The sequence below is a fragment of the Synchiropus splendidus genome, chromosome 14 (genome assembly GCF_027744825.2).
Source record: "Synchiropus splendidus isolate RoL2022-P1 chromosome 14, RoL_Sspl_1.0, whole genome shotgun sequence".
NCBI lineage: Eukaryota > Metazoa > Chordata > Actinopteri > Syngnathiformes > Callionymidae > Synchiropus > Synchiropus splendidus.
In genome coordinates this window covers 20,579,693-20,601,729 of record NC_071347.1, presented here as the reverse complement: position 1 = coordinate 20,601,729, position 22,037 = coordinate 20,579,693, and the positions used below count along the sequence as shown (strand labels likewise).

General features: G+C 46.2%; 1 protein-coding gene across 2 annotated transcripts in view; it reads right to left on the bottom strand.

Annotated features, from left to right (window-relative positions):
• shisal1b (shisa like 1b) overlaps positions 1-22,037 on the bottom strand; it is a 52,829-nt gene that overhangs the window by 8,221 nt on the left and 22,571 nt on the right. For both annotated transcript variants that reach the window (XM_053885924.1, XM_053885925.1), the window contains 2 exons: positions 2,003-2,185; positions 556-769 (listed from right to left, as the gene is read on the bottom strand). In XM_053885924.1, coding sequence (XP_053741899.1) covers positions 556-769; positions 2,003-2,069 — 281 coding nt within the window. In that variant the 5' untranslated portion in view covers positions 2,070-2,185. The remainder of the gene's footprint in view (positions 1-555; positions 770-2,002; positions 2,186-22,037) is intronic.

Below are 22,037 nucleotides of genomic sequence, written 5' to 3'. Positions count from 1 at the left end.
AGATTAGTTAAGACAAACCCGTTGAGAACCTCTGCTTCAGATCATTCATTTTTTAAAGACTAAGACTTAATGTGGATATAAATTAAAAAAAATCTTTCGATTTCTTACAATTGAATGTGGTCATGGGTCACCAAAGTCAGTCAGAGCGTGGGGCGACTATAGACCAGCGGCCGCTCACACACTCACAACTATGGAGACTTCATGAGACAAAGTTGGAGCCAAAGCCAAGTGGACTACAGAAACTAGACAGCAGAGCATCTATTTCAAAGAGAATCAACGTACAGAATATTCACCAGAATGACAGAGCAGACGAGTCTTTTCATGTTCAGTGTTGTGAGGCAGAGTTGTGTGGAGGATTGTCGTGCAAGAATCAGCAAACACCAGCGTGTGCAGTGACCATGACCAGATTGATCATTTGTTACGCAGTGATCACACTGATGGAACGTGGGCTTCATCGACTACCTGTCAGCATCTTCTCACTTGTGTGGAAACAACTCAATAGCTGGCTCTGCTCTGATGAATAAAGGGGCGGAGCATCGAGTGATTTTGACTCACTTGTGGGCGTAGCCGTCGGAGGTGCTGGTGAGGTTGACCTGCATGATCATCTGGAACTCTGTCTCGTTGCAGCAGTACTTGAAGGCTGTGTTGTTGTGGTGACAGCAGAACATGTAGGTCTTGTTGTCGGACAAGCGAGGGCAGTGGAAGCCGAAGTGGTAGCGCCCCTTGTGGTCGGAGTAGGGTTCACACACCCGGTAGTGAGCGGAGAGAGCTGCGGGAGAGAACGGCGGAGAGATGTTGAAAGAAGCGCCTCTCATTGCCACCACATTATCTCCACGAACCAGGAACAAAAGTGCCGCCTCTGAAACCTCCTCCAGGACATCAATGGAATCCCACTCCCCGAGTTTGATTCATCTCCTAATTGTCACATCTTTTTTTTGTGTGTTCACCAGTGGAGATTAAAAAGCAGCCGCGGCAGGAGCCCCACTGCTGTGATCTGGCTGAAGGGCCCGAGCCGCCGGGGGCTGATTGAAGTCTTTCACTCAGGTGGATCGGCTGTTTGAAAGATGGGAAGTCGTAATGAGCCTCGTGAGGTAGATCATGCTTTCCTTTCTCACAGCCGGTTTAGCGATGAAGGGGACGGAGATGGTGGAGCGCAGGAGGGCAGGAAGCTCTTCAAGCAGCTGCGCACCGTGGCTAATATCCCACACATTCTCTGTCAGAAATCTGCATCATCTGACACTGACAGTAGTTTTGGAGCAGCTCCTGACTGATATGCAGTGGTACCTCGGTTTTCAAAAGTCTGGGCCTTCGAACAAATCGGACTTCAAACAAAAATTTAGAGATTTTTTTGCTTCGGATTTTGAACAAAAATCCACAACTCGAACGCCCCCGAAAAAAGCCGGAAAAAAAACATAACGTGTGCGGACCGTCAGCTGTTTTTTCTTCATGTTGAAGTGTAAAACCTTTCCTGAGAAGCGCACATTCAGAGCTGGACACGCACCGGGCACCTCTTCACTTCTGGAGAGACCTCACTCACTCGGCAACCCCTCCCACATGCAGCGGCCACACACATAGAGGAACAGCCACCTGCAGCAGACACTTTACATTCACTCCTACAAAAGACTATTTTAAGACTTGGAACGCATTAGTTCTTTTTCCATTCATTGTAATGGGAAAAATCGAGTCGGATTTCGAACAATTCGCTTCTCGAACGGCCGTCTGGAAGGGATTGTGGTGGAAAACCGAGGTACCACTGTATTTGTGAAGCTGTTGTGTGAAACTTGTCTTTGTGTTTAGAGAGCAAGTGTTCAGTGGTGCATCAGCAGATTCCTAAAATCTGCCTGTAGTCATTGAGGTCAAGGTGAACTGCTTAGGCAGGTCCTGTCAGCGAGGGCTCTTCTCTCACCGTCCCTGACTCGAGCGTGACACCCACGTCTCACCGATCCTCCAAATCACGGCGGCATGTTTTATTAGTGTGGACAGGGCGGACATCAAAACACACCTGCGGTGGACAGCAGCAGGAAGATGACCGTCAGGACATTGAAGGACTGTCGACTGGTGATAGTCATCTTCTCTCACTCATGGGGGGCGAAGGGGGCAGATCAGCTTCAGCTGGACATGGACATCGCTCGCTGGCTCCTCTCACATGGCTGCTGCTGCTGCTGCTCGGGACTCCTGGAGGGAACTGGAGAGGAGGAGAGGCAGATCAGTATCAGGGCTACGTTGACATGAGCAGCACTTCCACTTCTGAGTAGATTCTGATTCTGATTGGACAGTAAATCTTCCCTCTTCACGTGCATGAAAAGATATGATCTGATTTGGAATCGAACCCGGTGGGGGAGCCGTGAAAAGTCAGCCCAGATAGGGAGAGACGATGCATTGATGCTTACCACAATCCTCTCAAGCCGAACAATATTTCATCCTGAACACGCTTGGTCCGAAAAGATTCCGAAAGAAAACCTCCCCTAATAAGTGTTACTGGACCGGTCCATGTAAGCGCACCCACTGACTTCTCCTCAAGATTTCCATAAATATTTTGTGACATAACAAGCATCCAAAACCAGGTCTGGACTCTCTCTGTGTAGAGTATAGGGTGAGATGTTGAGTCATCCAGGAGAGACTCGGATTAGGAATTTCAACAGGCCATATTGGGAGGATGACCTGGGCCAGACCTGGACTGACTGGCGACGTAATGGCAGTCAGTCCAGGTCTGGCCCAGGTGAATCAGAACCCTCCATCAAAGATTCCACAGCGGAATGGGGCCGGATTAAGAAATCAAATTTGAAGATCCTTGAAGGTTGGCCCTGCTGCGCGGACAGCCTGTCTGACTGTGAGCACCTGTGACATGTTCCAGAACCCTCCTCTCTGACTGAGGGTTCAGGAAATGTGGCGGCGCTGTGCCTTAATGATGTGCCATGTTTACAGAAAACACTCTGAGAGGTTTGAGTTAAGCTCCTTTGTCACCTTAATCTGATTAAATTTCCACAACAGCGACGACACCTTTGATTTCAGGAGTCACAATGATGAAGAGGGCTGTTTTCATCACCTCCTGATTCTATTTTCACAATACAGTGGTACCACGGAATTCAAACAAATCGGAGTTAGAACAAACATTTTGAGATTTTTTTGCTTCGGGTTTCGAATGAAAGTCCAGAAGTCGAACGCCCCTGAAAAGAGCTGGAAAAAACATAACATGCGCAGACCGATCAGCTGACCCACGAGGCGCTTTGTTCTTGTGTAACCCAGCCTCTGTATGCAGACATGTCCCGTTAGCTCCATTTACTGACTGTTTTTTCTTCATATTGAGGTGTAAAACCTTTCCTGTCTCCACACTGGACCGTGGTAGAGTGTCACAGGGGAGGTGCTGGAGCGCTCACTCCAGGGTTTGATGTCCTGTTGTGGGCTGGAGCTGGGACAGGGATGAGGCGAGTCTGGGACAGAGCGTGACTTGGTTTATGACTTTGTCACAGCCAAACTGCACAGAAGCGCACATTCAGAGCTGGACACGCACCGGGCACCTCTTCACTTCTGGAGAGACGTCACTCACTCGCCAACCCCTCCCACATGCAGCGGCCACACACATAGAGGAACAGCCACCTGCAGCAGACGCTCTACATTCACTCCTACAAAAGACTGTTTTAAGGCTTGGAACGCATTGTTTCTTTTTCCATTCATTGTAATGGGAAAAATCCATTCAGATTTCCAACAATTCTCTTCTCGAACAGCCGTCTGGAAGGGATTGTGGTCGAGAACCCAGGTACCACTGTACTGGGTTTCCTCATGTTGATTTCACGACGCGTCTTCTGAGCTCAATGAGGGTGGATCCAAGAAACCGGCCTCTGTTCCAAGTCAGGCGGAACATCGTCCTGCTGTTGTCGCTGCTTCCTCATCATCATCTGACCACAGTCAAGTTCTGAACTCTGAGAGAGACTCTGTTTCGACAGAACAATTGACGACTTCTCAGAGCTTGATCAAAAAAGGTGCTGAGTAATTCCTGCAGCGCCTCTCCAGACAGCTTAAGAACTCCCTGGAATCTTCCTAAACAAGTGAGATTAATGCGACTGCTTTCAGTCTGATGTGGCACTTGTTTTGTTCAAACACCAGCAGAGGACATTAAACCCAAATTGCGCTCCGAATTACATTCAGCTGATGTGGATGCTGATTTAATACAAACTCGCTCAATGAGCTATTTGCATGTGTAATGTGGTTTGCACATTTGAACCGTGTCTGGGGGACGCTGCGCTCTTTCCTGGTCTGATCGGCCCATTTATTCTCAGCAGACTACACGGATGAATTCAGCAATTCTTACGTGGACTTTTTCGTCCAATCGTGACTCAGAAATCAGACGTACGTTTGATTCATATGTTGACACATATGAATCAAACGTTTCTCTCCCGCAGCGTCGTCACCAGCACCACTTGGTGTGACTTGGTATTTATAGTAGCTAATCTCATGGTGTCGCATTTTCAGCACCGTGAGGCACGAACGTCAAGAAACGCCATGGGGCGGGGCACAGTTTGATTCTGTTGAAATGCCTCATGCGTGAACATGCAACGGCGTCTGCCTTAGGAGTCAGATTGTGTTGTCCACGTTCGATAGTGGGAGTCTCCTACACGACTAGATCATCCCTAGTGGCCTCTTATGTCTCCGCCAGACGTTGTTCTGGACTTAAAGGGTGAAATGAATGACTTCATTTCAACTGAAAAGTAATCGGTCTAAGTATTTTATTACCTTTTAAAATGACTTCTCTATGGTTAGAAAACCCCCCAAACATTGTACATCTATCTTGCGCTCTAACTTCCAGGTCAAGAATCTTCACCTGCACTATGATAGTTAACAATTGTTTGGGATTTTTCATTAGGTTTTGTTTTCATTAAGTTTTGAATTTGTGTCTCTCAAATTCAGTTAGTTTTAACTAGTTTTTACAGTGGGTTGGCTTGTTTTTATTAGTTTCAGTTGTTGAAGACTGCTCAGTTTCAGTTTAGTTTTTGTTAGTACTAGTGATAGTTCTAGTTCTCTGTTTATGTTTTCCTTCAATACGGGGCATTAGAACAAGGTCGAAGATTGAAATAGGTCTCAAAAATAGTATAAAATATGCATTAAGTTTGGAAAGACAGGTGACGTAAAACCAGCCGAGCCAAAATAAATGTATTTTAAATTGTCTCACTTCATGAACAAACATCAAATTTGCTGTCATTTTAGTTCGGTTTGATTTTTATTTCAGTTTATTTTTCACAATTCCAGTTTTTGTTTTTTTGCTTACTATAATAACCTTGCTCCCAACATTCACCTCTCATCAATGGGCTTGAAACTAATTCAAAAATTTTGCTCTGACAGACGCAGAGAACACGCAGAGAAAGAGCCTGGAGCGTGCTGCGCTACTGCGTGATGATACTTCTTTGAGAGGACTCTGAAGCGTGTTCTGATTGTAGCATCTCATCCAATGGCCAGTAGGTGGCAGTGGACAAAACCACCAGGGCAGATGAGCTCAGAGGAAAATGAAGCGCCAACGGTCCACTCAAAGTCAGTAACCGGGTGAAATGTATTTGGGGTGGTTTTTCGCACAGTCTGTTTCTCAAATATTTGAGAAATCTTGGGCATAAACAAGTTGTATTTACAGTCCTCAGTTTTTTTAAATTCGTATGTCTTAAGCCATTGAGCTAAAACTACAGTTTCAAAACTTGTCCTGTGTCAAGATGTCGTAACGGAAAATGTTAGCATTCGTGAGAGCGCTGTCGTCGTCCAGTGTGAGGGCTGTTTGTTCATTACATCTGGAGGTTTGTACTGGGGGAACAGAGAGGATGAAGCTCAACTGTAGACGACTCGTCTGGTCAGACTCGATCGAGTAGAGGACACAACACAGCTATCAAAGTCAAACATTAAAGACCCATACCAGAAGCTCCACCGCGACTGTTGTGCTGAGGAACCTTTGTTTGCGCGGCGTCTTCTATAACGCTCTTTACGTCGACACAATAACCCGTCAACATGATAATGCACATGAGCCACAGAGGAAATGTAAAATGATGCGTTCGCTGTCCACACAAAGTAGATTCATTATCCCCCACAGCGGCTGTCGGCGTGCTGCGTGGCTGTTGTGTGTCTGTTGTTATTAAAATGTGTGCGTGTTTAATTAAACCCTGTGGGCGACACAACATCGTCACTCACTCGTGGCTCCTGCTCTCACTTGTTGTCCTGCGATACCGTCTTATCAACACGCGCTGACGTTTGCACACAGCAGCGGGAATCCATTTGTGTACACCCCGCCTGGTTCTGGTGGACTGTTGTGAGATCACACAAGCTGTTCCTCCTCTCAGAACCAGGCAGCTCCAGTCCCTGGAGGCTTGTTAGAGTGGCGTTTTCTATATTTTCCCTCCTCTTTATACTTCAGCTGGCAGCGGCGGAACCAGGGATTCCCAACCACACACTCGGTTTCATCCTCGTCGCCGCGTGTTTGCCATTCTGCTATAAATCTTCCTGCTTCAACCCAGAGTCACGTTCGCTCTTCGGACCCGAGTGGGTGCTTAAGAGGGTCAGGGTTCACTTTGACACCGTGTAGCGTGCGTTCGCTGAGAGCGTGAGGAGTGTTTGTGTAGCGACGAGCTGTAAACACACAGACGTGAACACACACATGCTTCGCGCCGGGTCTGAAAATAGAACATGCTAACAGCTGAACAGGCGAGCATCACAGATGGAGGGTTATCTACTCCAGATGAAACTAAAATATAGATAAGGACTGTGACGCCGGGAGATGCAGCACATGAGAGCTCCCATGGTGTGGAGCACTCTGCAGGCAAACTTCATCGTGACACTCCTCCAGTACCTACACTCATGCGTTCTCCAACACGTTCACATACACTTCGGTAGAATAGATGAGCAAGTCACGAGTGGCACTATTAATAATAAAATATCTGTTGAATTATGAGCAATACTTCGATTGCTTGTTATCTGCAGCAGACTAACGGTGGCGGACACTAACAGACTCAACCACAAAGCTGGTGATGTGGTGGGGGTGAAACTGGACTCCTTGGAGACGGTTATGGAGAGAAGGACGCTCCTGAAACTAAGGAGCGTCCTGGACAACATCAGCCACCCCCTCCATCCGCTCCTGGTCCGATACAGAAGCACATGGACCAACAGACTGACACGACCCATCTCAAAGACCGAGCGCCACAGGAGCTCCTTTCTTCCTGTGGCTATAAAAACGTACAATTCATTCACTGAAAAAATCACAATGAAGGATTCTTCTTGAACTGCATTTTCTTGCACATTGTTCACATGGTTTCTAAGCTCTTTTGTGTAGCTTTTTTTGTACTTTATCATATTATTTCTTTTTAATATATTGTGATATGTTGAGTACAGATGTTGCATGCATGTTACGAACATAATTTTCCTTGGGATTAATAAAGTTTTTCTGATTCTGATTCTGAATCCTGCGCCGAGTTGAACTCTCTCCGGTGACCCTGATCTCCTAGTGGGGTAATGTCTCAGTTGTGCCCCTCAGATGAAGCTATTATAACATCTGCAGCTTGTAGTAGCAAACAAGCTACAAGGGTGCAGATACGAGGCGCTAAATTGCGTATTTTCTGGAGACATCTTAATCTAGGGTGAGAGGCTTGGCCGTCTGTGAGAGATTCAATGTGGAACCAACACTAGAAAAACCCACAGGTGTGCTGACCTGCAGCACGGAGCAGAGCTCCACCCGATACTATTGCCCTACATTTAATTGTGTCCATTTCATTTTGAATCTTTTTGTTTTGCATTTGAAATGTGATTGATCGAAAGGAGCTAAACCAGACAGCAGTAATGTTAAAGAACACGGCTCACAATGCGAAGAAGAGCTAGCTGGTACTGAATCTCACCACAACAAAAAGGTTGACGATATCTTGTTCAACGTATTCTGGGGAGTCCGGACGTACGAAGTGCCACATTACTTGGTCGGCAGAGATCTAAACATGTCAATTGCAGTCTGTGGGTGCCTCCCAGCAGCCCACCAAGAAGAAGAATTGTTTTGGCATGTACACTTTGGAGGAGGCCCGGGTCAGAGCCAGGATACGTGAGAGGGAACACGTCTCTCACTTGGGAAGCTCTTTGGTGATGTGGTTTCTGGAGGGAAGGACATCTGGGCCTTCTGCATCGGGCTGTAGCTCCAAACTGAAAACACTCTCTCACAGAGCAATCGCTCACCAAAATTCTGAATTCCAAGTAGCAACCAGCCAAGAGAAAAAGCAGGATGTCCAAGAGACGTGATGTTCTAGAACAACCACCGCACTCTAGCTGAAGTCACTCCATCCAAGACCACTCAAAAGTAGCCTTCCTTCTGACTTCTAAGTCTAAGTGTCAGCATCTCTGCTTTTATCAGTGGGATAGATTGTAGGCCGAAACCACAATGCTCCCAGATGGAACTGTTGCCATGGCAACCCAACAATTGATACAAGAAATATGTGAACGTCTTTATTCAAGACAATGATTTCTTTCATCTGTCAACTCCAGCTGGTAATCGCTCCTTCATATCTCTCTGCTCACATCGTCACTCCGATATCGTCACGCTGCTTTTGTTAGCGGCCTAATCGCGGCTATCAGAGTAAATAAATAAAACATTAACAGACTTTGTGGCTAGAAGAAGGAGCTCGCTGAGCTCATTTACCCGTCTCTGCTTTCAGCGGCTACTTGAGAGGAGGAAGTAAATTCGGAGTGAGCAATTACCACGGTGGCAACGGCGGGCTCTTCCTCCGCGCCACAGCGGGAGTCCCGAATCTGTCAGAGGTCTGATGAAGGAGAAGGTCCGCCGCTCGCCGAGGCTGAAGTGGCGAGACCGCCGCTGGTCCAAGCCTCTCTGCGGTCGGTGACGTTTTGATGCTTTCTAAAAATCATAACTTATTTAAGCCGACGCTTCTCATCCGAGAGGCTTTTAAGTTTGTCAGGAGATCCTTCTTCCTGCTGGCGGTAAAGTTGAACCATGTTTTCAGACCAAATGTTCAAGAACGTGATCGCGCTCGGACACATTTTTAACTTTTGATGATGCGGGTCCGACTTCAGCGCAACAAGGTTTTAGAATCATTAATTTATCGGCTATGGAAAAGCACATCACGGATACAAGCTGCTGAAATGGCTTTTCTCCTCGGGTGATTTCTCGGTCCATAAAAGTAGCTCAGTCGTCCTCCAGAGACTCATGAAGATTTGGTGTGGACTTAAACGATTAGAGGATGAGCCTCACAAATTTGTTGTCACCAGCTTCAACTAATGCATGTCCCTTTGCCAGGTCTGCCAAGATCCGACCTTTTTAACTCTTCACTGAACAAGAATTTATGATGTGGATTTAAATACATTAATTTTTCTTATCATTACATACAGTTCTCTAAAACCCTGACCCTTTACTCACTCGAATGTTTCCCTCTTTTTCTAAATACATTTGTTTTTCACATCCATATTTCAGGGACCTCCCCTGTCCTTAGCAGAGTAGGGGCCGTTTTTGGCGACAAAGTGAAGTGTGACTTGCCATGTCGGCACTCCTTCACCAGGTGTTGAGCTGGACTCCGCCTCTTCAGGTTAAGGAGGACCAAGAAAGATGTACAATGCATTGTGTCGTCTGTCCACACCCTGCTTTAGAGGAGCCACACAGTGGTTTGTTCCATCTTCAGCGCGTTATTACAGCCATGTAGATAGTCAGTGTTGTATATTAAAATTCACATTTAGTATTAGATGCATCCGCACCACTAGTTTAGTGTTCTAGAGACCAAGACAAAGAGGGGCCTATTTGGGTCCACACGAATGCAAAGTTTGAGACCCAGGTCACAACCCTGTCTATACCTTTTATCATGTATTTGAAGAACATGTATTTGACTGGACAGTTTTCATGTCTCTGCTTTCACTAAAGTCCTAATCTCCCCATTAGTGTGAATCTAATTCAGCTATGAAGCTGCACTTACAAGTGATTTTTTCGTTGGTCCGTGGCAAACACGAAGCACGTGCAGTCCCTGTTGCGCGTCCGTGGGCCGACCAGAGACATTTGTGGATGAAAGTGCGAGCTGCAGAACTTCACATCAGGAGGCCGGATGTTTTTGGAGCAGTCACCTGCAGATCTTCTCCAGATCAAACATCTAAATAAAGCACAGCGCCGCTGCTTGTTGCTCTGGTCCTGTGGATTGATGTTGCCCAGGAGACGGTGGAGTCAGGGAAGCTTTCAGGACCAATATAGCCCTGGTAATTAAGTCCACGCACGAGGAAGAGTACAGTCAAGTAAATAGTGTGTCGGGGAACTCATGCGAGAGCCGCTCAGCGGGGGTTACCATGGAGCCTGTCGTGCCCAGTTTGGTCAGTAAACGGCTGGGTTCTGGTCGGCGTTGTCTTCAGACTGGAGCCGACTTGTGAGTTGAATGCGTGTTGATGGTGAGAGACGAGCGGTTATCAGACGTGCACGTGCAGCCGTCCACCTGCTGAGAGCTGCCGTGATGATGGAAAGACTCCGCCGCGTCTCCCCGGAGTCGGCGCAGAATTGACAGTCATACTGCAATTTGTTCCATTATCCCTCCGACTTAACCGGAAAATAAGTGATTCTTTGCTCAGCTGCAATTTGTAACAAACAATCTTCGGTCGCGGGATGTCGGTGGATCCGACTGAGGGGAAATGGAGCTTCATTGAAATCTGCGCCTAACTGCGATGCCATTTAACAGGAAGAAAATCGGGATCATTCTTGTGTCTTGAAAGCTGTTATTGCATTGATGAAGATGTCTCTGTCAGATTTGGCCAGTGAGGGACTCCATCCATATGCTGTCGCTCCCAAGGTCACTAGAGGTGGAACACAGAGTGTGAGGATTCACACATCTCCTTTGACTCTCATCAACTTCCTACAAAGCCGACACGAGTTGCTCCGACTGATGGGGTTTAACTCCTTCAGCAGCAACGCAGGTGGCAGCTCATCGTCTTTTGTACAGGACGAGCACATTGTCAGACCTCTGATCCACGTTTTTGTTCTGGTCAAATGAGATCAAAGGAAACTCAAAGGCAGGCATCAGGAAGCAATGAACTATTCTCTCAGCCTCCCTCGCCCCCCACGGGAGAGTCTCAGCAGCCCTTTAAATAGTATTTCTGTCCTCCAACAGAATGACTCGACTTTGTCGGAGACTTTTGTCAAAGTCGCTGGAACGTCTGTGCGTCTCCCTGAGCCAAAGAAAACCTTCATCATGCTGCTCGGACCACGTTTGAGCCGCCTGCAGGCGAAGTCTCTGCTGCCAGAGCATCGCTCTGCCACTTTGGAACTCAAACCCGGCGTTTTGTGTGAGTGTCGCCGTGACGGGTCCAGGCTAACGTCCCCGGCGCTCTCTCTGGACAGAGATGGAAACAGACAGGAGCTGCTTCTCTCCTTTGGCTTTCCTCAAACGTGTTAATCCGCGGCGCTGTCTGTTGGAAAGCTTCCAGATCATCCGCGGGTCTGACCCAGAGGTTTAAAAATAACTCCTACCCACAGACGAGCACCCGCTGGGGATTCCAAGGAATGAAGGCGGGAGTCATTTGTCTTGAGACTCCATGTCAGAAGAGACGCGGCATTGTGTCGTCTTTGTTATCTAAATCAAGTCCACGCCTCAATGTCACCTCAGATATGTCACGTCCTCGACTCAGTCCATCCATACTGACAGAGTTTCTCTCTGCAATATGGGTTTGGATCCAGAAGCTTTTGGGTCAAATGTCAAATAGAAGTCACCAACATGGCTTGAGGTCTGATAGAGCCCTGTAAGTCCTGTTCAACTGTGGGTGGTAGCTCTCTCTGTGAGACCACACCCCCCAGTAGTATGAGTGAAGTGATCAGACACAGGTGACAATAAGAATGAAGGAAACCTGACGCAGGACTGCACAAATTTGATCTGAGAATTTTGGTGGAAACTATCGAAAAGTTGAAATTCGAAACATGAAGAGAGGAAAAGTGGAAAAGGTCAACATAAAGTAGTTGACAGGAAAAAAGGGGAAAAAATGGAAGTCAATAAAAAGAATAAAGGTCTTAAAAAGGAAAAAGTTAGAAGAAAAGCAGACAAAATGAAAAAAATTGAGAGCGAAAAATTGGAAGACGAAATAACTGCTAATAAGCTACTAATGGCAACAACAAAACAGTGTTAAACACCTAACTATTCAGTCATTTCAGGGACCATGAACCTCAGAACTGGGACAGAACTGCCTCCGCTGTCGCTCACCATGACGAGCAGCCTTTAATTGGACCTTTTGAATAACTGCCATGGAAATGTCATTCTAAAGAATCTACATGATGAGGCGTATTAGCGCGAGGAGCCGCTCTCACCGCGGTCGCTGACCCCACTGTGCTGCGGAGACGCTCCATAATCACGTCTCCATTTTCCCCTGGAAGACTTTCAGGTCTTTAGCTGGCCTCATTTGAGCCGGTGTGAACAGTAAAGTGGCATTATGAAAAAGAAAAGGCGACTGCTGCCCCGTGATAACGCTGGTTATTCTTGTCGGACATCGAATTACTGGCTGGAGAAAGAGTGGCGTGGCAGGAAGGGTGAACATGAGCAGGCTGGATTTATAGGCAGCATTATCAGGAGGGAGGATATTCGTCTGTGCACACACACACACACACAGTGATTAAGAGAAAGATTTTTAAACAGAATATCACCAGTAAAAAGGTCAATAAGAGGGAACATAATCATTTCGGTCAACATCTCCTCCATCTCCTCCTCATTAAGACTAACATTTGCACTTGTATTAGCATTTCTTTCTGGTTCAGTTAAATATATGACTCTTTATTAGATGGATGGACGGACGGACGGATGGACAGACAGATACATAAATAGACGGACGGACGGATGGATGGATAGATGATAGATGGATGGATGAATAGATGGATGGATAGATAGGTAGAATTAAGTTAATAAAATACAAAAAACAGAAAACTATAATTCGTGTCCCCAGACTTAGTTCAGCATTTTTTTGTTGTTGTTGTCTCCAAAATGTTTTGCTGACTTGTTCCAAATACAGTGGTACCTCAGTACCTCAATGTTCCAGACTTCGAACAAATCAGAGTTTGAACAAAAATTTTAAGATTTTTTTGCTTTGGATTTCGGAAAAAAAATCCAGAAGTCGAACGCCCCTGAAATAAGCCGGAAAACATAACGTGCACAGACCAATCAGCTGAGCCACGACGCGCTTTGTTACAGTGTATAACGCAGCCTCTGTATGCAGACGTGTCCCGTTAGCTCCATTTACTGACTGTTTTTTCTTCATATTGAGGTGTAAAACCTTTCCTGTCTCCACACTGGACCGTGGTAGAGTGTCACAGGGGAGGTGCTGGAGCGCTCACTCCAGGGTTTGATGTCCTGTTGTGGGCTGGAGCTGGGACAGGGATGAGGCCAGTCTGGGACAGAGCGTGACTTGGTTTATGACTTTGTCACAGCCAAACTGCACAGAAGCGCACATTCAGAGCTGGACACGCACCGGGCACCTCTTCCCTTCTGGAGAGACGTCACTCACTCGGCAACCCCTCCCACATGCAGCGGCCACACACACGCCGTCTGGACCGAATTGTGGTCGAGAACCGAGGTACCACTGTAGTAATAAAGTATGCCGTAGGTATATCTTGTTAATTTTTATTTTGTTTTTTATCAGGTATGGGCTCAGGCCCGTGACAGCATCTGGTCAGGTTAGGTAGCACACAGAAGCAGTTAGGTTGCCTCAGCTGGGGAAGCGTCTCCATGAGGCTTGTCGAGTGCAGAAGCCTGTACCACGGAGGAATTGTCCGGGCAGTGTGTTCCGGAGGATCATGCAGGGAGCTCACATCTGGAGTGCTATTGGAGCTTTGCTCACAAACACCCCTGAGTACAAAGTCATTTTCTAACAAAGATAAGGATGACAGGACATGAGGTTGAAATAGTTCGATATACCAATTGAAAAAAATGGATAATGACACGTTTATAAAAATATTCCGAACATTGTTTTTGGTTGCGTTCAATAGCTAAAGGGTCAGAGTTATGGGTGTGAAGTGAAAGGACCGGAATACAGGTCCATGAAGCTAAAAAGCTAAATTAATCCATGACAATAAAAAGCTGAAAAAGCGACATGAGGCTCTGGCAAACCAAGTATAGTGACCAGCGCTGGAGTGATGAGCTAAAACCATCTCCATCATGAAACACCGGCCATGTTCAACTCAGAGGTTCTTCACATCATCGTTTTATCAGGTGGTAAAAGCTTCTTCCTACTTGGTGATGTTGTTCACTCCTCTGGGTCACGGACCACGTCTACCTCTTCTCTCACTCCTTCACCGAGGAATCAATGATGTTTGGGGTCATGGAAATACACTCGAAACTGCTCAAAGCAAGCTCTCAACAAACGTACGGCAGGAGCATCCAGGCTGTACTCCTGAGAGCCTCTGAAAACGCGGACACCAGGTGAATTTACGAGACGCTGCAGTTCTGTTCAGACTCTGTGGTGAGTCAGCGCACAGCTCTCAGCCTCACAAGGATCCAGGAAGACCTCAGGAACCACCTGATCACAGTCCAAACCGACGCGTCGATGAGTCGTGAGCAGAAAACATTTCTAAACAAATAAAGTGGAATCTACCAGTCAACTAGTCTGGATTGACACGTCAAGACTACGTGATTTATGAACACAGCAGGAAGAGTCACGTGATGCGATGAGGGTATCGATTGGACGAGTTCACCGGTGCGTGAAAACAAGAGGTCAGGTCCCATGAATTATTCAACATTCACCTGATGTTCTGTGCAGATTAGTGAGCTACTCTGGACCAAATTGATCTCATTCTTCACTGTTAAACTCAACAGGAAGTGACCTGGACTCATTCGTTCCTTGAATCGCACTCAACAGCGAGACGATCTGAGTCACAAGTTGTCACCCGGTGGTTGTGACTCCATATATCGGAGCTCCAAGCCACTTCTCTTTGTGGTCCAAGAAGGTCATAGGTCGCTCCCTGGATATGAATTATTGATCTCTGTTTGAGATGTGTATAAGAATGAAGCGTCGCAAGATCAATAATTGATGAGGTCCCTGAACAGAACAAGTTCCCTGGAGCGTGAAAACACATGAGAGACAGCAACCTGTGATATTTATTTAGTTAACATGGAGCTGTGTGAGAGTCAAATGTGGAGCCAGGAGTCCACAGGAAGTGGACCTGAGTCGCTCACTAGAACTGCACCACCATCAGAAGAGTTGACGTCTGGTCCCAGACTGATGGGGGTTTTCCCAGCCACCCAGGGTGAGAGGGGCGGCGGCACATATCAACCGACAACCACGTACTGCATCATGAATTTACCGCTTTGTTTTTTGAGGACGGGAGGAAACCAGAGTGCACAGGCATCACACAAGCTCCAAGTTGCCGCAACCTTCTCACTGTGAGGCTAAGAAACCACTGAACAATCGTGCTGCCTTGCTTTGTTCATTCAGACTCTTATTCTGAAATAGGAAGTACCGTGTGAAAGCCAGTGACCTGTTAGTTATAATGTGTCATCATCATGACTCGGCGCTACAGTTAAGTCAGTGATTCAAGTCGTAATTGAATCCTCGATGATTCATGCATGATTTAACTCTTCCAGCCGGGTCGATGCCGCGCGCCCTCCGGCGAGTGTGAGTCAATCTTCTCTCCCGATGTTTGGACCAAACACACACCACATTAATATTCACCAGCAGCAGCAGCAGCAGCAGGTGGAGCCGTGTCAGAATCCCAACAGCGTTTGATTATTCTGCCATTTCCGCCGCGGCGACAGATGTGGAACCGGCGACATTCAGGCCCCGTCCTCCAGAGCTGACGCCGGGGTGTGAAGGGTTACATCCAAGAACATGAAATATGGCAGCTTGATTTATGACGCCACTGGACATGAGGACACACAGGAAGTGGGGCCGAAGGTGGCATGAGTTCGCAGCTGCGACGCTGGAAACCTGACTTTCTCTCTTCTGTAGAAAAGTGCTTTCTTATTGATCGCACTGAGGAGCGAGCGCTCATGTGATGCTTTCAACAGAGACGCCGGAGGATCGGTCAGATCTCTGAGGGGCTAACGTGGGACTCAGTTTTGAGGACATCTAGGGCCGTAAACAAGCCTGTATGTGAGTCACGAATCTAGCTCCATGGTTAGGAGTCTGACTGCGGCAGCACATCAAAAGATCTTGTTTGTGCTGAGGTTTTGCAGCAGATACGTCTCTCAAACAGAAGACACTGTGCAATACGCAGCTCTAGAAATGTTGACAGGGTTCGACTTCTCAGTTGGAAAGTGATTGTTTCTTTTTTTGGTGCCATTCTCACCAAAAACCTTTGTTTGATATTCTTCTGGAGGTGATGAAGGAATGACATCAATGACAAGAATGACAATTGATTCAAATATTAAGTAGAATGTCCCTTATTCTATCCACAAAAAAATCTCACCTGTAATTCTCAATATTTTAAAAACGTTTTAAAATATTATATATATTTTTAAAATATAATATATAATATTTTCTATTTTATAAATATCATATCTGATCACAATGAACTTGTATTTTAAAAATATATATATTTAAATTTGCTTTATAAATAAATAAAACATCTAACTATTGAACCGTTCCTGTTCACTGACAAGGCCTTTAACAATACCTAACTGAGAACCTCGGACGATGCAGATGAGTCGGCAGCGACTTGTTAGCGAGCTGCTAAAATATTCCCTTAGCTGTTCCTCGTCGGTGAATTGAAGATAATTGTTTATTTTGTGTTCCCGCTGGAAACCCAATGTTCTATTCCAACTGGTGACACTCTAAAATATGAGGTGAGTTGGAGCTGAATATTTTGTGGACAGCATCAAAATGGACGTATTCCCTCCAGAAGTTAGCCGACTGATGCTGGAACCGTTTAGGTTTCCTGTCGCGTCTCGGTGGAACGAAGAGTCCAGCTCTTCAAGCACAGTCATTCATTTTGTCAAGGTAGCAACATCAAAGGACAAGCTAGCATCCTCGTGCTAATGGCTACCTTCAAAGAAAAGCACTGTCTTATGAGGTCCACTACTGATAGTGACAAAGTTCCGTTGCTCTTGTTTCAAAAGTGTCTCGGTAAGTTGCTGTGACCAAGTGGCTTTGCAGCATGGATGTACTCCACCGAGAGGAGATCAGGTCGGTTGATAAAGTCGCCGCCACGGCGGGACAACTTCAGCGCCGGCGCAGGCCTGAGATAAGCGACTGTGTCCTTGGGAGGGAGATAAGCACACTTCCCTCCAGGTCAGAGAACACGTGGGGACACCTGCTCCAGGTGCAGTTCTCACAGGGGATCTCTGGTCCCTTCGGTGACCAATCGATTACCTGATAGATAATCGATACGTGACACTTCCCTCCCTGGAGTCTGGAGGATGCCACTTGAAGATTATGTTATCCTGTTCATCTCTCCGGCTAATGGCTCCAGTGCGCAGCAGAGTGGAGGCAGGTCGTCTCCTGGAACTCAGATGGGAGTCAGAGGCACGAGGGGCAGTCGATCGTGGATCTTACCACACCACAGGTGTGAGGGGGACGACAAGCCTTTCATTTGGACCTGATCACAGTGAAGCTGGTGCTGCCTGAGATGAGCTGCGCCACAGTATCAAACCCATCCACTCATGGTGTTGTTGCTGGCCTCGCTCCTGCTTTACACTTGATCCTCAACGCCGGCATCTACTGGAGCTCAGACGCTGCACCTCTGGATCTGATGATGTGATTTGTGACTTTTTCAAAGGTTACAAATTCAGCTGCCCCCATATGGTCCATTACAGGACACGACAGTCCTCTCCGGACGTGTCACCGGGACATGAACGCTCCCTCAATGTCAATGGCTCCCCTGGTGGTGAGGGACCAGGGTGTCACACCCGCGGGGCGACGTCACCGTGGAAGTGCCAGGGACAAGCTGACGGATGCCCTGATGACTCCCTATAGCGCTGCTAGTTCCAGGCAACGCAGGCAAACACTTCAGAACACGCCAAGACACTAATGCTGCCCTCTAGAGGTCAAAGATGGAGCGTCTAAGAGGCGTCGTGGTTAAAGTGACTACAGCCTATCAGAACGGAGGTCCAGACGTCACTCACAAGGTGACACGCCGACGGATGCCCTGACTCACTAGTGCTGCTAGTTCCAGGCAACGCTAGCAAACACTTCAGAACACGTCGAGACACTAGTGCTGCCTTCTAGAGGTCAAAGATGGAGCGTCTAAGAGGCTAAAGAGGCGTCATGGTTAAAGTGACTACAGCCCATCAGAGCGGAGGTCCAGACGTCACTCACAAGGTGACACGCCGACGGATGCCCTGACTCACTAGCTCTGTCTTCACACGCATGCTATAACATTGTGGGGGTTTTCATGACTTTTTGTTTTTATTTAGTGTTGAATTTCTGTCTTTCAAATTCAGTTAGTTTTCTTTGGTTTCATGAGTCGGTTGCTAGTTTTAATGAATGTTTTAGTTTTTGTAAAATAGTTTCAGTTTAGTTTTTATTATTTTTAGCGTTAGTTCTAGTCATTTTTCCCCCTCAATTTGGGGTATTGGAACATGTCTGAGGATTGAAATAGGCCTCAAAAATGCTGAGTAATAAAAACTCAACTAAAGACACCATGTAAAAAAAATACATTAAGTTTTGAAAGATGACGTTTTCGCCCCACTACAACAGTCGCACTTCAGTGCCATCAGGTCGACAACTGTTGTACGACCCATAAAACCAGAAAATCGATCGATTTTAAACCGACTCAAAATGCTTTTTCACAAAACAAATAAAGACAGAAAGTCAGTTTAGTTCAATCTCATTCTTTTTGTAGAGACAATGCAGTTTCAGTTTGTTACGATTTTATGAAAAACACAGATTTTTATTTTCATTTCAGTTCACGAATAATGATTTGCATCCATCTATCCTATACTATAATAACTCTGCTTCCAGCCTCTGTCTAGTCCCAGGCAGCATTAGCAGACGCTTGCGTCTCAAACGCGTGGACGTTATTCGTGCTGCCCTCTAGAGGTCAACGATTGAGCGTCAGGGGAAAGGGCTTCGTGGTGAAACCCACTACAGTCTCAACAGAGTGGACGTCTGGACGTCTCTCACCAGGTGACAGTGCAACTTCTCACGGTTGTTTCAAGCTCTCTCAGGATGATATCGACTTCAAAAGCCGCTCGTGGCTCGAGCAGCTGTGTTTACATCAGCTGGAAGAAAAAAACCACAACATGTTTCAAAAATGTTGCATGAAAATCCAAAGAGACAAATAAAATTCCGAAAGCCCGTAAACAAACACGGAGAGCAGGAAAGCCGAGCTCCTCTGGGAGCTCGTTTGTGGAGTAAATGTTTCCTGCTGGAAGCTCCTGCTTTCACTGGGATTTGCATGATATTTTATGCCATTCATTTGTTTTTATTAGTTTTAAAAATGAAGTGACTCTTCGTGGTGAACTTGCTATGACGACGAACACACACTGCCTGTGGCAACATAACAAAAACAGGGGAGGAAAATATCTTTGCCTGCAACAATAAAATGAATCTATTAACCAAAGACTTATGAAGTCACTTATGGAATGTATTTCTAAAATATGAATGCAGTCATTCAAAATGACAAATATTTTTCCTAAGGGTTTTCATGGAAGACAAATAAAATAGCTGAAACAAATGGTCAAAAGGGGGAAAATGCAACATTACATTTATTAAATAGTCCCTAAACGGTAATATCTGGAAAAACAATATGTAATAAGACTTATATTATAAGATAAATATACAGTAAGTATGTCATTTTGAGTGAATAAAAAAAATACTAAGATAGAAAAGTTTTCTTTTCGTATATTTACGCATTCATCTTTCTTGCCTGTTTTATTATCTAAGTGCTGCTTCTAAACCAGACCTGGGCAAAGTGCGGCCCAGGGGCCATATACAGCCCGATTCCTGTATTTTCGTGGCCCGTTTGATGTCAGACTAAACTGAACTAACATGTCCTCATTTTTCTGCCTTTTTTTGTTCTTTCTCTGTTAGTCTCCAACACTGCGTCAGCAGTAAATATAGCGTTTTCTTGTTTTGAGAATATTTTTTTCTGTGTTTTTCCTGTTTCTCAAAATACATCGAAGTAATACTGAAAATATATTTTGAAATAAATTGCCTTTTTATCTTGAATGTCTAGTCCATAGTTGATTTATATTCAAGTGCATATAAAATGAAATATTTCAGTATGTTTCATGGCATATTTACACTTCTTAATATCCTTAATTAGATTTCATCTTCTCAGGCAAATTTTGTCCTTGTTACTGAAGTAAATATTTTGGATATTTTCCGTCATGTTTGCACTCACCGCTGTCTTTCTTTTGGCACAACAGTTACAGTTTCTCATGTGGCCCTTCAGGAAACTGAATTGCCCACCTCTGTTCTAAACAAAAATCACTGTCTCAGAATTTTGTCTGGCGCTGGTTCGACTCCCGCAACAGACCTGAGAGCTTGTGTTGCCGAGACCTGCTCAGCTGCAGCAGAGGAGCTCAGACCTGTCGAGGAACAGTCAGTGGTCTCTCAAAGAAAAATCCTCACACCGCACCGCTAATTTAAGAAGGCTTTGCTCTTTACCCTCTCAAGTGCTGGTCCTCAGAGACGCCGGATTATCTATTTACGCAGATGAAACGCTGCTATAGACAAAGACGCTCGCTGGCGCCTGACTCGCTCATGTCAGCGAGGAAGCGTTGCCCCAGGAACAGCTTTCACGCCGCCGAGAGGGCGGCGTTCCCTCGGCGGAGCGGCTTTTGTGCAGGTGAACAAAAGGAAACTGTCGTTCTCAACTAAATCCTATCAAGCGCCGCCACTCGCCTCCCGCACGCCCCCTTATCACGTGTCGTCTGCCAATCATCTTTAATTGCCTTCAATCGCCAAGGAGGAAGTGAGGGAGTCGTTCCACCTTCTACCTGCTGAAGGATCCTGAAGTCCACGCCGGGGCTGTCAGAATTAATTTGTGGGAAAGTGCTGGTAATTGCACGCAACGACAGGACTTGTGCCACTTGAGAAAGGCTTGTTATTCCTAAATATTGTGCCGAGTGTACATGGTGTAACTTCTACTTCTCGATTGTGGAGGTGATGACGAGTCCTCAGCTTCAGCTTCTCTTGAGATGTCTTTTCTCTCGGCGCTTGTGCCGTCAGCGGGTTACCAGAGCCGCTCAAATCCGAGAAAACATCGAAGCTCTTCAAGTGTTCTTCAGTAAACAGCGTCACGGGTTCTGATCGATTTCTGGCCCGATGAACTTGAGCAGCTCCCGGAACGGTTTTTATGATTTGTTCAGCGGCAACTCTGACATTGATTTACTATTTCTACAGAGGAAACCGCACCGCAGGAGACGCGAGGTCTGTATCGACTTCTTATTAACCCGTTTCTGCTGTGTACTGGCTGCAAGAGTGGATGGAAAACACCAAGGTTTCAGATACCTTCTGGGTATTGGGACCTTCTTACCATGTTGCCGCAGCACTTCCAGCTAACAAGGATTCCAAACGTCACACAGGAAATCGTTCGGATGGAACTGGATCCTTCAGACCTCCATCTATCTCATAGAGATTCAAGCAAAGCGACACCGAGATGCTCCAAGGTCGTAACCTGGACTTCCAGTTTCACTGAGAGCCACATGCCTGTGCTTTCACCTCACCAAACTCAGTGGTGAACTCCAACTCAAGAAAAGCTACGACATGTTTGATGAAGCATCATCTTATCAGCCGATAACCGTACCGATAATTGAGAATCATCTCTGTATGTTTATGGAGGAAACTGGAGACAGAAACCCTCAGGACCTCAGAGAGAAAGGACCCAAAGCCACTTCAATGAAAAAATCTGTTTCAATTCCCGACCCTGGTTTGAAATTTGCTTTTCAAAACAAGGATTGCGTTGAAGCATCTGAGTACTGTAATGGCCGCCGGGTAGGTTTCAACTGTGTGAGCGGACACTATGAACTAACCATGTTTTGTCTGTTCTAAAGGCAGTGGGGAGATCCTCTCCACGTAGGCAACAATGGTTGACTCTGTGAAAGTAAGTGGTCAAGTCATCCTTGGCAGACTTACTTTGATTCCACGCGCCAGGACATCATGTTCTAGACCAAGTTTAGTCCGTTCCT